Source organism: Zeus faber (genome assembly GCF_960531495.2).
Source record: "Zeus faber genome assembly, chromosome: 8".
In the NCBI taxonomy this organism is placed as follows: domain Eukaryota; kingdom Metazoa; phylum Chordata; class Actinopteri; order Zeiformes; family Zeidae; genus Zeus; species Zeus faber.
Genome location: NC_137195.1, coordinates 21,445,085 through 21,460,834, shown reverse-complemented (window position 1 = coordinate 21,460,834; position 15,750 = coordinate 21,445,085). Strand labels below are relative to the sequence as shown.

At 46.4% G+C, this 15,750-nt stretch overlaps 1 protein-coding gene across 1 annotated transcript; it reads right to left on the bottom strand.

Moving 5' to 3' along the window:
- Positions 1-4,422: 4,422 nt before the first annotated feature.
- Positions 4,423-15,507, bottom strand: fbxl4 (F-box and leucine-rich repeat protein 4; the record flags this gene model as incomplete). The annotated part of the gene is made up of 8 exons (XM_080005205.1): positions 4,423-7,570; positions 8,285-8,472; positions 8,897-9,021; positions 9,121-9,192; positions 11,470-11,683; positions 11,987-12,231; positions 12,984-13,320; positions 15,011-15,507. 8 exons carry the CDS (start codon positions 15,505-15,507, stop codon positions 7,407-7,409), a joined length of 1,842 nt encoding a protein of 613 aa, XP_079861331.1. The 3' UTR covers positions 4,423-7,406.
- Between the last annotated feature and the right edge of the window lie 243 nt (positions 15,508-15,750).

The following is a 15,750-nucleotide window of genomic DNA, read 5'->3' as shown; positions in this document are numbered from 1 at the left end:
GTTGTTGTGGGTTGTACAGTATGTCTGAGAGTCATGGGGCTTTAATGCATAATGTCATTATACAGTATGTTTGTGTTTTGGCCATTTTGAGTTGTTATTTATAGGGCTGAATGTCGCTTTGTTGCACGTGGGTGGGTGTTATGTTATATATATATATATATATATATATATATATATATAATTATTATTTTATTTTTTTGTTTTTTTATTTTGTTTTGGTCTCGGATTGAGGCGTAAGACCATGTCGAGCTGAAAGTTATATTGTTCAAAGGGCTTCTACGAGCCCCAGCCCTGGGATTTATATTCGTACCTTATTGATATTTTCCCTACGGTGAAAGGACTGATGATCACCCACTGATAGTATCTTGACCGCATTCAACACACCATAACGGTGACGATGAACTAGGTCAAATTCGATTTTTTTGGGGGGGGGGGGGGGGTATTTATTATTTTTATTATTGTTGTTGTTGTTGTTGTTGTTGTTGTTTTTGTTGGAGTTGCTATTATTATAATTATATAATTCTTATAATAATAATAGTAATTATTATTATCATTATTATTATGATTGTGTTTCCCGTAATGTGGGCGTGGCTTCGGGCCGTCGGCCCACGTCAAGGTGTGCGCGGGGGGTTCGGACGCTGGGCGCGCGGGCGCGTGGGTGCGACGCTCCCTCTGTGATCTTTCCACACGACTGTGTGAAGAGAGGGCGAAACCTCCTCCGGAGCCGCCCCACGCCCTCCGCTCGCTCAGCGGCAGATTCGCAATTAACACGGCGTCACGTTAATTACACCTTCCCCTTTTTTTTTTTTTTCCATCGAGGTGACTGCAGATTTCCCACTGCGCGGTTCACGGGGAAGTAGTGTCGCGGCGCTTCTGGGGGCGGATGGTCGGTGCTCTAGCGCCATCCAGCGATGCCCGGGCGTGAGCCGGCTCGCTTCTTTTTTTTTCTTCCTGTCTTTTGTCTGTGGGAGGCGTCTGATCAATCGGTTGATGAAAACGAGGCTGTGGTTAGATAGTTGAGGTTGAACACACTAAGGAATATCATTACTGTAATATTACGCCCAATTAAAATGTGCCTTAACATGTGGGTCAGCCTATAAAGCCCAGCCTGTTTTATTTTTATTTCTTATCAATTGGAACAGAGCTGCTGTTTCCTCATACTCAACAGCAACAGGCCCTTCCGAACATCTCCGGGTTGTGTTTGTGGGATTATTATTTGACAACGCGATCGGATAATTTTTTTCCGCCGAACTTCTGCGCGGCCCAATTAATGATGATGATGATGATTCCCAAATCAATAACCCAGGACGGTTAATCGACTTTTTTGTGCTGTCTCTCTCAGAAAGTCAGGCAGACATTCGGTCGGTGGGTGGAACTTTCCGCCTTCACACCCGGAGAGCGATCGAAGAGAAAAAAAGCGAGGGTTAAGAAAATAAAATAAAAATACTCTTCGAAATATTCACGTTAAAAGCAAAAAAAAAGTTTGACTTGTAACGGCGGTTTTGTAGAAGAGATGCATTTACAAAACCGCGTAAAATGAATCCCGGACGGCTCCCCGACCGCAACGCCAGCACGTGCCGCGTCGTCGTTCGGCGGCCTCGGCCCGCAATCGCAGCGACTGTAATAAGCCCGCGCCCCCTTAAGTAGCCGACACGAATGCTTTGGCGCGTTCATTTGTAAACGAGTTGTTGTTTAATTAGAACTTTGTCGTGAACTTTGTTGATCAGCGGGGCGAGTCGTGTCTCTCCTTCGGCGCGTAATTATTGAGGCTAATTGCCGGGCCTGTTTGTGGGACATGCTCCTCCCTCGGTGAGGCCGTCTTTATAAGGCTCCTAAAGCAGGCCGCTGACAGACTCAATCCGTAAGACGCCAGGTAAAACAGCCAGATAGAGAGATAAAGGCGGCGAGTTTCCCAAGGAATCCGTGAAGGAACCACAGGTTGTCCGCGGCAAGATTTGTTTTCCCTTTGCGTCCTTTATTAAATTTATTTTTTTTCATAAAAGCATAACTACGTACCTTCATTAATGATGGCGGGGTTTAAAGGAAATGCTGTGTGTGTGTGTGTGTGTGTGTGTGTGTGTATGTGTGTGTAGCATCATTTCCTAAAATCTAAAAAAAGAGTTTTTCCTAATTTAGTGAGCCAAAATGATCTTATACGACAGGGCTCGGTCTGCCAAGGGGGTCTTAAAAAAACCATACATTAGTAAGTTTGGGGAACCCCTGATATGGGCGATCTTCCCATAGTTTTCCTGGCAGGATGCCCTCCGCCGCTTATTTCCAAAAACCGCGCACCATCCCTCCTGACCGGAAAGACAGCTGTTCTCTGGAGGACGCTTCACTCAGCTCCATGCCCGTGCTTGGCTCAGAGCAGCAAGAGAAGCCCTCCGAAGCCCTTTCAATACGGCATCGCTCGCAGAGGTCACGTCTTCCCAACAAGTTGCCTGTTGTTGTTGTTGTTGTTGTTGTTGTTGTTGTTTTGAGAGGGGGCGGGGGCGTTCAATCTGACAACGTTGTATTCTTTAGACTGAACTGTGAAGGAGCTTTCATTTGGATATATTGGCAGGTTGTTGGACAAGCTTTGTCTAGGTTGAAGGCTGTAAACGTCTGCCATATGTGCTGCCTCCAAAAGATGACATTGTTGGCATTGTTGTTGTTGTTTTTGGAGGGTGGGTGGGTGGGTGTGTGTGTGTGTGGGGGGGGCCCGGGATTCTCTCACATGCTTTTAGACAGAACGGCGAGAGGAGCGTCAGGCATGTACGTCTCCGCTGGGCGTGCGCGTGACAGGGGGAAACCGGAGACGCAACATCTTGCCACATAATGACGGGTATCACAGGTCTGAGGCCTGTCTAAAGCCGGTCTGGGGGTGGGGGGTGGGGGTGGGGGTTGGTGGAACTCTGCCGAGCCAGACAACAATGCCGCGCAGACGTCTGTCCCGGGAAGAGAACAACATTACCGCACCACCACCGCTGCCGCCCCACCAGGATCTCTGCAGAGGTATGTTGTGGTGCGAGTGAAGTGGCTTGGAGTGGGAGTGGGGGGGGGGAAGGGAAAACATGAAAAAAAAAAAAAAAAAAAAGGGAAAAGGAGCGGCATCCCACATGTTAAAGGTTAATATTATTCAGTTGTAATGTCTCCATCCATCCGTTCCCCCGGCAGAGGAAAAGGCTCATCCAGCCTTCCCTCCCGTGTCCCCGAAAGACAAATAAAAAGAAAGCCAACTAATTGCCCCCAAACCACCCAAAATTATACAAAAGCATGACAGCGAGAAGCGAAGCACAGAGGAAATGGCCCCTAGTACTACAACAGGCCTACAGATGCTCAGGAGCATCCAGGAGTGGGGGTGGGGGTTGGGGAGGGGGTGGGGGAGGGGGGCGGGGGTGGGTGGGTCCTCCAAATTATTAATTCCGCAAAGGCCGCCTCATTCTCCGTCATTAGGGCACATTACAGGGCCACAATATACATCATTAAACTCGGCATAAACAATTAATTAAAACGCCGTTAAGAAGACAAGCCGATGTCAGGTCTGCTTGGGGTATTAATAGGCCGTAAAGCGTTTAGAGAGGGGCGCGGGAAAAGGGGTTAATTCCACCAGGCTGCACCGCCTTGCAAGTCACGTCATCCTCACTAACAGCTTTGCCGGGTGCTCGGGAATCAGGTGGACCCCTGAACATCACTTGGACACGCCGGCACAGCCTCAGACCTGTCCTTTCCCTCTGTGGATTAATAAAGTATCTATACATCCATCTATCTATCTATACATCTATCTATCCGTCTATCTATCTATCTATCTATCTATCTATCTATCTATCTATCTATCTATACATCTATCTATCCATCTATCTATCTATCCATCCATCCATCCATCCATCTATCTATCTATCTATCTATCTATATATACATTTATCTATCTATCTATCTATCTATTCATCTATCTATCTATCTATCTATCTATTCATCTATCTATCTATCTATCTGTCCATCTACCTGTCCATCTCTGTCCTTCTATCTGTCCATCTGTCTCTCTGTCCATCTATCTATCTATCTGTCCATCTGTCTGTCTGTCTGTCCATCTATCTATCTATCTATCTATCTATCTGTCTGTCTGTCCATCTATCTATCTATCTATCTATCTATCTATCTATCTATCTATCTATCTGTCTGTCTGTCCATCTATCTATCTATCTGTCTAGCTATCTATACATCTGTCGGTCCATCTGTCTGTCCATCCCTCTTGACACAAACCCACTTTGCATTTAACCCCAAAAAAGAACATTCTCACAGAGTATCAGCATAAAAAGCACCGAATGGAAATCAACACATTTCTTCAAAGCAGGTTTCCCTCGCCCCAACAGGCGTTTTCCAGCTGAATGGGAACTACACAACTCACACAGACACAAGGTACCGTCAGTCTTAAGCCTTACGTTTATTAAAAAATCTGGAAACATTAAAGCACCCAGTGTCTTCCTGGCACCACCTTTACACTCGCCAGTTGCCATCTTTTCGGGGAGCAACTGGATACACAACACACCACAGAGCTTTCATACTACGGTACAAGGGGCGTTACGCGGCGTTCCGTGGATGGCAGGGAGGCTGGTGGCACTTCCCGAGCTTGCCAGGGGGTAATGAAAATACATATCCACTAAAGAACAGAAGGTAAAATCAAAGAATATAATTATATCCAGGTATAAATAGACAGGAACATATGAATTTATTCTATAAACAGGCAGCGATTTCTGTAACCCCCAATTTGTTATGCACATTGGGAAAATGTTGCAAGTGCATAAAAAAATTAAATAGTTTGTTTTACCAAATAGATAATTAGTTGTTGACACTTTATTCATCCTAAGTAAAAATCGAAATGAGACTGCAATATAAATTTCAGTAATATCTTTCAAAAAAAAATAAAAAAATCCTTCCGTCCTTGAAGAAAGTAATATATTCAATTGTACAAACGTGATTGCCCTCCACTTCAAGTACTAGAATTCCACGCACTGAAATTCAAGCCTGCACCACTTCAGTGGGAAGACCAGTACTATCAACACCTCTATTGCACCGCTGGCTGGGTTGTCAAAGATATGCAGTCAAACACAAATGGCTTTAAAAAAAAAAAAGAATAACAGGAGACTTCCACATGGCTGCCATTTTAAGGATCACGTATTTTAAATGCATTATTTCTATATAGGGGTGAATGAATAAAGTTTTGCATAAAAATGACAATGGCTATTGGTGTGATCTTATAAATACAGCTGTTACTTAAGTCCAGGATTTTTACTGACTGCTTTGGTTGAAGAACGTAAAAGCAAATGACACATCGACAACACGTGGACATCACATCACATTCATTCATGTGTATAAGGCACATTTATACTCCCCATAATAACTAGCATGTGCTAAAAAGCAAACTTCAAGTCTTTGCAAAAGATAACTCCTCTCAAGCACTTCAAATGTGGCTTAATATATTACAATGATCAATAAATAATTAAGGACATTTATACACTTTCCTTTGCTTTTACATTATACAATTATGTCAATATTCAACATCAAAATACGAAAAAAACCTTCGGTCACAACGGTGCCAAGTCATATGTGTGTTCTAGGGTGGATCTTGTGTTGGTGTTATCCTGACGGCAGTGAAACTCAAACCTGACTCGCTCTACTGTTGCTCTGGCTGAACAGGTGCTCGGAGGAAAACCACCCACATGTATAAAACTGAAAATCAAGTATAACCCCTGAGCTTCAGGAAAAGGATAGAGGTCTAGGTATTTACATGTCGTGTCAAGTCGACGTACCCATCTCAAGTCAATTCACAGTGTTCTATGCGCTCCACCGCCGTCATCCTGGCGGTGACAGCAGGGTTCGGTAGCTCAGAGCCACAGTCCACACTGAGGGTTTCATTACAGCGGCAATGGCGGCGGCCTTGCATTAGAACGCTTTGGAACGGGGGTGGCCCGGCTCACCCAGCCTGCCGCACGCCCACTAAAGAGAATAACAAAGGCAATCTACACAATCTAGCCAAAGTCAAACCACTGTGCGTGTCGATTTGGTCTGAGGAACCTCCAAACTCAAGAGCTTGCCTAAAAAAACCTCGTTTTCTTCCGTCCGAGCTCAGGATAGAGTTACATTTCTTGTAATGCACCGGAGAGTTTGTACTAGGCGTCTGTGTGTGGAGGCGATGTTCGAAAGGAACTTTGAATCGTCTCGGGCCTAACACTAATTGTGCAAAGCAGCCACACATCAGAAATACCAATATTTTAGACTAATTAATTGACTTCTGGCACCTACAGGTCCTATCAAACAAAAGAACAGCCAACTGCCACGAGTTTAATTGCAAGTCTCTTTGTGTGTGTGTGTGTGTGTGTGTGTGTGTGTGTGTGTGTGTGTGTGTGTGTGTGTGTGTGTGTGTGTGTGTGTGTGTGAGTGTGTGTGCGTGCTTGTGTGCGCCCGCGTGTGCGTGCGCGCCTCGAAGCGCGCCAGTGCACTGTGGATTTTAGACTTGGATCACACTTCATGCATTAGCACATTTGCTGGAAGTTGATTAATTTGAGATGACGGATGCCTTTGCCGCGGCGTAACCGCGTCACGTTGGGTGCATTTCATTGCAGACGAAATGAAGACGTCGCCCCCCCCGTTTGCAATGACTTTCAAACAGTTGCGTGTCTCTGTAAATATTTATGTGATAGAAACATTGCGATAATCTTTGCATAGCCTCCTGCGAGCCTGAGAGGCGTCGCCGTGTTTTTTCGAGTTGGTTGTGATTTCGTCGACAGAGCCCCCCTGTAAATGCCACAGTTGGTCTAATATTTGAACAGGGTTTCCTCTCCTGCCATTCACGTTTAACAACCCAATTTGTCGTGTTTTCTCCGTTAGAGTCTCCCGCGCAAGCCCACGCTACAGGAAGGACTTTACTGCGACTAAGTCAAACCGGTCGGGTGTTCTGCGGTGCTGCCAAATTATAACGTAAGCTTAAAGTACGGAAGGACGGTCACTTTACTGGTTGAAGAGAAGCGAACGATGCGGACAGAGGACCGTCCGCAGATCCTGACTCATGATGCCGCGCCTTGCGTTCAGACACCCGGGAAAAATGTTCTGGCCGCTCTTGTTCTGGCGATAAAAAGGGGAAATCTAGCGGTACCCTGATTTCAACGTTTAAATGTAAAACAAACGGAAGAAAAGGAAAAAAAAGAGATCACATTCAGCAGTCTGTTGAAGGGGAGTTGGGCGGTCGTTGACTTTGCCGCGTCCAGCTGACTCAGTCAGTCTGACTCCGTTCTTACCACCTGGGGGTCACTGATAACGACCGTGTCGGACTCCTGCGCCGGCAGGTGAGCAGCTAATCGGAGCCATTTTCCATGGGGACGGCATCCTCGAGTCAACTACTCTCCCTCCCTCTGGATTTGGGGGGGGGGTCACTGGGTGAAGCTCTTCTTGATGGCCACGTTGGGGAAGAGGCCGGAAAGCTCCTGGACCACGCGGGTGTCAACCTGCGAGCAGAAGGAGACGTCCAGGAGGAGCAGCTTGGGACACGCCTGCAGCAGCTTCTTTAAGGCGGGCGCGCTCACCATCCGCGTACCTGCCAACACAGTTACATGCCATTTTATCCATTGTGAAATAATATAACATTTTGGCAGTTTTGTTGCGAGGAAAAGGCAGGTTTGTGCATACAAAAAAACAAGATAGGATGATGTTTTTATTAATATAGATACGGTCATATTGGTCATCAACTTCACCATATGTGGTCCAACACACTGAAAGAATATGTGCTGTATCTAAATAGTACATAAATACTTTTTATTTCTGAGGAAGAAATGAGAATGTATAAGGTTCTGTGTTGAATGGAATTGCAAACCGCAAGTTTTGACATGGTGTTCTATTTTGAGGTGTGACGCATCTCATCCAAGTAGGTCAACGGCTGTAATTCTTACTCCCCGCAAATACTGTACTTTAATGGATATCAATGTTGTCAACCTTTAAAATGTGACGACGCAAAGTTTAAAATGGCCTCTTAAGCTCCCCAGCGTTGCAATGCCTTGTTGTACAGTATAACAGCATGCAAAGAAATTAAATGATTAACATAGTCATTGTGGTGAAGCTTCATAAAGGCTCCATTTCGTCCTTATGAAATCTTGAAACTGGTCAGACATTTTGAAGAAAATTCCTGGAATACTTTTTCATATATTTTGTTCACATACAAACAGACCAAACTTACCAGAATGAAAACAGAAGTAACACTATCATTATCAATTGAATATTGTATTTATACGAGAAAGCAGCAGCAGCAGCCTACCCAGGATATCGAGGTGCTGCAGGGAGGGGCAGTTGGCTGCCAGCTCCTCCAGGTCCGAGTCGCACACGGTGCGGTTGGCGGTGAGGAAGAGCTTGCGGAGGCGGGGCAGGTTGCGGGCCAGGTGCTGGAAGCACCCGGAGCGGCTCTGCAGCGTGGGGCACCAGCCCAGGTCCAACTCTTCCAGCATCCTAAACCCAGAGGGTGGGATTCCGGGAGGCGGGGGGATAAGGTCCCGATGCAGCATCGTTAGCAGAGTGGAGCTACGGCTCTCAGATTTACACTCGTGGGACACGGCAGTTTACCTCACACAGAATTTGTCTTTGACCTGACTTTGACTTCCGATAATGGAGATTACACGGCAAATTGGACAGAAGGTTCCATATTTTTCGTTTTGTTTGTTTTAAGATATATTTTTGGGCAATTTCGTTTCGTTTTATTTTCATAGATCAGTGGAGAGAGAGACTGGAAACATTGGGATAGAGAGAGGGGGAGTGACCTCAAGCCGGATTGGAACCCGGGCCGCTGCGGCGCTTTTGTGGTCAGTGCAGTATCTGGCTGCACCACCGGGTCGCCCCGAGAGATGGTACGCGTTGTGCATTTTGGCCGACCCACCTGCAGCCAGAGACCAGCTCAGCCAGGCCTCGCTCTGTGAGGTTCCTGCAGCGCCACAGGTCCACGGAGCGCAGCGAGCGGCACCGTGTGCTCAGCATGCTGGCCACCACGTCATAGTCTTCAACCTGGAGGCATAACACGGTTGTAATATTGAATTTGGGCCAACATTCTAGAGAGCGACATCTTGGGCAAACCAAAGCGTGTGTGAATGCATGTTAACCCACCCGCACGCAGCTCCCCAAGTTGAGATGTCTCAGCTCTATACAGAAGGTCAGGATGCTCAACAGTGCCGTTTGCTGCGGTGAACAAAAGTGTGAAACTGAGATATGAACCTCAAAAAATATAAAAACATACTCATGTAACAGGGGGAAGCAATCAACTTAATACATTTAAACAATTAAAATACACTTTTTTTTAACAGGTTTAATATACTGTATATAACAATATATGCTAATAGTATTAGTATAACAGTATATCATAATGTCAATAGTATAATACACACACAAACATACCGTATATATACATACAGTATATATATATATATAAAAATATTTTATATATATATTTATATATATTATTTATTTGTTTTATACATGCCGAATTGCAGTACAAGTGGTCACTGTTACAAATGAAGTATAAAATGAATAACTTAAATAAGTCTCCACTGCTCGTCACACACACGAAACACTCATTTCATAAGTGTAACTTAATACAAAATTACACGTTTTTTACTCTCACAGCCTCACCAAGGGCACGCACCTCTTCACTGGCACTTGGATAAGAGATATGGGGATTCAGCTTGCAATTGCTGACACATGAACCTCAATGGCAGGGGAAGGTGTGAGACATGACACTTCAGTGAAAGCTTCTTGTGTTGACTGTTTTGTGTGCGGGTAAAATGGCGCGTGCATGTGTGTTTGTGGCCTCTCGCTGGCATCTCTATAAGCAATTTTCTTCCGTGCGTGAGCTATTTAATTAGAGCCGTGACAGGCTAATGACAGCTGAGATGTTAGGCCCTCAAATACACACACACACACACACACACACACACACACACACACACACACACACACCTCACTATCTTGGCAAATAACAACCCAAAGCATGCTCCCTGGAAATTCAGAAATTCTACACCTTGTTCTCTCTCCGAGCGCTGGCTCCGCTGCCAGGCCAGCTGCCTGCGTGCAGCCTGAACCATGACAAACACTTGAGAAACGCTGAGGTGGAAGGTGGGGGAAAGAAAACCCCAGCTGTTTTTCCACGCAGGCACGCCTGGACCTGAACGGCCCGGTGTCTCCGGGACCCGAGTTAACCAAGTTCATTACAAATAACAACAACCGAGCTTTCGTCGCAACATACTACACTACAAGGCCTCAAATGAGCAAATGGGTAGAAAGAGATATGGTAACCATACAACCTTTATTTTAGCCACACTTTGATTTCTGTGTCTGCATGAAGCAACAACTAAACAAAGTTAAAAAAAAGTGAGTTGTGTCTTTATTAAATGAGCATGGAGAGATGTACAGGTACATAAGGAAACAAGGACAGAATGAAGGAAGAAGGAATGGCAACGCACAGTTTCTATAGGATATCAAAGAACCTTCCAGCAAGGATGATTTCCTAACAATCTACAACATTCAACATCTACCTATCTGGGCATCAAGAGCCAGTGCCGGCTAAACTAAAACCTAAAGCCACAAGGACAGACTGAGGAGCCAACGGAAACAAGGGCAGACTGTAACTAGGCAACAGCTTACAAAAGTGCTACATTTTAAGGGCAAAAGGCAAACGCAGAGCCTTTTATAAGAAATCTTCCACAACAAGGGGAAAATCATACTAATAATTAGTATTATTAGGGTTTCTATTGAGCTAATGTGACAAACCCAGAAGCTCTTGTGACATAAATGCGAGAGCGCTTTTGGGTGCAATGGCTAGAAAGAGGCTAATGGGAGATCTTAATGAGTAGAACGCTTTCCCTTCTGCTAGCGTTGCAGCAAAAACTCATTAAACACTGTCTGTATGGAGCAGAAGGAAGAGCTTATTGCTATGGTGGAACATGGCATGGCATAGGATAAAACCACTCCAGAAACCGGAGCTGTTTAGATGTGTAAAGGACACTCTGATAACAGTTGGAAGCCCTCTGCTGTCCAACAAGAAGCAAGTCAAAGGCATGGCTGACCATTGAGCCTCCACCATCCACATCGCTGTGGATGGTGGAGGCTCAATGGTCAATGGTGGAGCTGCGGGGGATGTTAGCCAATCAGATTTGCAACAATATCGTTGGCGGCTTCAATTAGCTCCAGCATGTATGTGTAGACTGGTCCTCTTTCTTCCGAAAAGTAAACACCTCCATCTCTGCTAAGGGAATCCAAAATGACACCCAGATCTTGTCCCTGATGGTGTTTTTGTAAATAAAAGATCCACGTATCATGCTTTCTATGTTTTATATTCAAGCAGCACACAGGCCCCCTCAACTTTCAATGGTTTTCAACATTCACCCACCTCCGCACAGGACCTGGACACGTTCAGAAGGGTCTGAGTGAGTAAGACTATCATTATTATTAAAACTATACCTCTATCTTGGTGCGGTAGAGCACCAGGCGGCGGAGGCGCGTCAGCTTGGAGATGTGTGTGAAGGCCTGCGAGTTGAGCCGGTCGCAGGAGGACAGGTTGAGCTCCTGGAGCCCGGGGCAGGTCTGGGAGATGACCTCCAGGCAGGCCTCGGACAGGAAGTGGCAGCAGGACAGCTCCAGACACACCAGGCTGAGGCCGCAGGCCTTCGTGAAGCTGCGGGGGCAGACGGCAGGAGACGGAGGGCAAAGAGGGAAAGGACATTGAACGGACATTGAATGCATTCTCACATGGTGGGGATGCATTGGAGCAATGGCCTGATAAACAAACATTTTGGGCAGTACTTGTTTTATAAGTCTCTTTGTGTGTATGTGCATATGGTAGGAGTTATCCTCCCCCCGCTAAAAAAAACAAAAACATGATAATCATCGGGGCACACCATTTCTACAAGGTGACTTCCCCTCCCTTTCAGCCTGTGAGCATCGCTATGATAACAGCCCCGACCCTGCTGTCACTGACCTGCTGAAGCCGGACGGGGTGAGGGCCCCGCGGTTGCCCGTCCAGGACAGGTTGAGCCTCTGGAGGAGGGCGCAGCGGCCCTGCAGGTGTCCTAGCGAGGCGTCACTCAGCTGGGCCCAGTACGGCTGCAGGCTCAGCTGGGTGTACTGCAGCGGGTCGCAGCAGTGCTGGTGCAGCAGCTTGCAGCTCTGGGCCAGACGGCACAGGTCTGGCAGGGTCAAGTGGCTCAGGATCAGTTGGATCAGCTATTGATGGCAAATTGGAGGATGGGGGGGTGGGGGGTGGGGTTAAGGAGAGAAAATGACAGGATTAAAAAAAAGAGAAAAAGATAAGCTATACAGGGACACACAAGGAAAGCAAGGAGGCAACAGCATTGTGTCAGAGTGCAGCTAAAAACAGAGGAAGAGGAGAATGGAAGAGAACGGAGTAAATAAGAGAATTGCAGAGAAATCTGTCCATGGCTTTCATGCAGGTCCAAACACTGACCATCCATCAAACAAAACCCTGATAGTACAACTATGTGTGAAGAGTCACACCTTTTTCTCCAAGGCTATGTGTGTGTGTGTGTGTGTGTGTGTGTGTGTGTGTGTGTGTGTGTGTGTGTGTGTGTGTGTGTGTGTGTGTGTGTGTGTGTGTGTGTGTGTGTGCGCGTCCATTGCACATGCAGTGCTCAGCTGAATATCAGCTGACGGAAAATAGCTGTATCATGTTCCTGAAACAGACACGCACAGGGCGGCTGTGGAGAGCTCTGCTTAATGGCAGTGGTTTGGAGAGGAGATGATACGTAGAGTATCAACAACACCGTGTGTGTGTTTTTCCTTTTTTTTCTGCTCAGGCTCAGACAACGCAACCTTGTCTTCATGACAGGAAAATGGCTCTGTCGGTGAGTAAAAGATCAAATGTCCAAATGGGCTCCAGCCAGCACGCCTGTTCATCTTGTGTGATAGCCTAAACACGTTGCTCGTGTGCAGGTGCTGTTATCGGGCGGCGTTAGCACCTCGTAGGGGAGTCGGTCGAAGTGACCGTTCCCCGTGCTGAGGGGCTTGGCGTCGCCGGCCGTTCTGAAGGGGCCCGCCATGTCGGAGAGCTCTTCTTCGCTGTCGCTCAGGTCACTGATGTCGATGATGGGCATCTTGTAGAGCGCCAGGATGGGCCTCTCCCTCACACCGCGCAGGATGACGGCATCCAGCTCCGTGTAGTACTCCAGCAGCGAGCTGTTGACCTCCAGGCGCAGCAGGTTGGTGGGGAAGCTGAGCTGCTTGATGCCGGGGGAGAACTGACGCGCCTGAGGGGTCAGCACCTTGGTGGGCTCCCCTGACCACAACACCTCCCACCTGGGGGGACCGGGTGGGGAGAACAAGCACGCCTTAGCATACATATATATATATGGATCTGTCGTGTGTGGAATGTAACCACGAGTCACCTCAAAATGTTCCGCTCATGGCGATTAGCAAAATCTCACTACTTCTACCTGTGATTTTTTTTCTCTTGGATTATTTTTGTAAATTGTTTCCCAGTCCCAGTATGTCTTGGCTCTGGCTCCACCAAACATTTATAAACTCTTTCCCTCTCCTGCCCTAAGTAACTTATGAACACCTCCCCAACATTAGGGATACAAGATAACACCAGCACCACTTCCCCACACAGTATATGAGTTTAGAGATATGTGTCTGTCATTCCTGCTGAAGCTACATTTGGTGTTTGTGATGCAATGTTTCTCACCCAACCACATCAGGCGAAGTAGCTGTCTTACTGTAGAGTCTGTTCCATTCATCACATCACAAAGCCAGTGAAACAGGTAGTCAGAGAATATTCAGACTGACCCTAAGACAGTCCTGTCATTATCAGAAGCTGAAGGTCACGTCGAAAAGAAACCTCTTAACACAGTCTCTCTGCTTTGAAAAAGCTGGACTGTCAGTAACGATGTATTCATTCCACATCTAACAGTTGAAATACAGAGTTTAAGAATCGTAACAATGCCAAAAATAATAATGTTGCCGATGACATGATTACGACAAATGCATATTGCGTAACGCTTTATAACAACAGAGTTTTGCACGAGAAAGACATGCTTAAATGTCATTGTTTATTGCATTATAGTTTAAATTCAAATTTTGACTATGTTAACATTAACATTAACAAAAAAACATGGCAAGGTTTTGTCTTCTTTGTATGTGTGACTAAATATTGTAATGACATGACAATAATAATAATAAGACTGCATTTCAAAGTAGCCACAAGTTCTACTGTAATCATAGGTTTTGCTGTCAAAGCATGTACGAAACCTGAGGAAACAGACATAGGAAAGGCTGGGCTGCAGAGGCATTCTAAATATCATACACAGGAATAGAATATTAAATACATTATTTTTCCATATAGGCACTTAAAGTGTAGTAGTCATTTTGTGCTCTAACTCCCAGCTGTGCTATTGAGCAACCTCACACACGCACTAAAAATAATAAAGTAACATCAAGTCAGGGGGTAGTTATTGTCTGCATATTTAGCATTGACAGGAATATTATTACATTTACCATTTACATTACCACCCACAGGAAGGAGCTTTGACTCATTATTTCCCACACTTATTTCCCAAGCCCGAGTCTGAGTGTAGCACATGCAGGGTCATCGGCTCACCACTGATAGAGATGTTGGTGGTCATAGCAGACACTAATGCATAGTGATCCAACAGCCAATATGGAGCTCTATATGCCTCCATATTTCACACTGCCTGCCATTTATTGCCAATGTTCCACTGAACCAATTTTGTTACAAGGTGCTTTCGTTAGTTTCTGGATCAAAATGAAATTACGCCATAGGTTGTACTTCCTAACTGTACTTCCTATGTCACTTTGCCACACGAAAAACACAAAACGACCCATGTGGAAAAAAAAAAAAAAAACAAAGCACTAACTTTTGCTCACTAGCTGGAATTGTGCGTTTAGATTCTGACTTTTGAGAACAGCCTTTTGATACTAGTGGGAATTATTGGCATTTTCTTTTCGAGATGGATGTTTTTGCCTTTACCTGACATCACTAGGGGGGTTCTGGGAGAAGGGGTTGAGGGAGCATGCCAGAATCTGCACAATGGCCCCAGGGTAGTAGGTCTCCAGCACCTCCACGGCAGTGGGATAGACGGGCTCCTCGAAAGCCAGCTCGATGTAGTCCTGGCTGCGGAAGTCTTTGGGCGTGCGGCGGAAGCGTGGCGGGGCGCTAGCACACTGCTCCCACCAGGTCCCATAGGCCCGGAACACGGCGGTCTGGGTAAAGTCCCCAGAGCTGGGGTAGACGTTGGGGACCCCCGCGAGGTTCCACATGGTGTAGGACATGCTGTTCTCGCTGCCATAGTGGGAGCTAAAGTCCAGGACCTCCTTGGCATACTGCTCCACCTCCACGCTAACCGGGAGCACGGCCCTCTGGCTGGACTCCACGGCCCGGCGACTGTTCAGCACCTCTCCGCGTGTCCCACTCCTGGAGCGCCGCCGCAGACAGATATAGTAAAACATGCTCAGCAGGGTTAGCATAGGGAGCTGTGGGGCCGGGCAGGGGAAGGGAGGCTCAAAGGAGAAAGACGAGACCTTCCACCAAGCGGAAAGCACGCCGGCTCAAAGGTAAGCCTCTACAAAGCGCAGGTTAGAGGCCCAGCCACATGCACGACCTGTTGGTTAGACAGAGAGAGACGCATTTATTAGTGGGAGCAGTACGTTTGCGGAGTGTTTCCTGCATGGTCGTCTATCAGGTCTTCTTAAGACTTATTCAATTTGTGA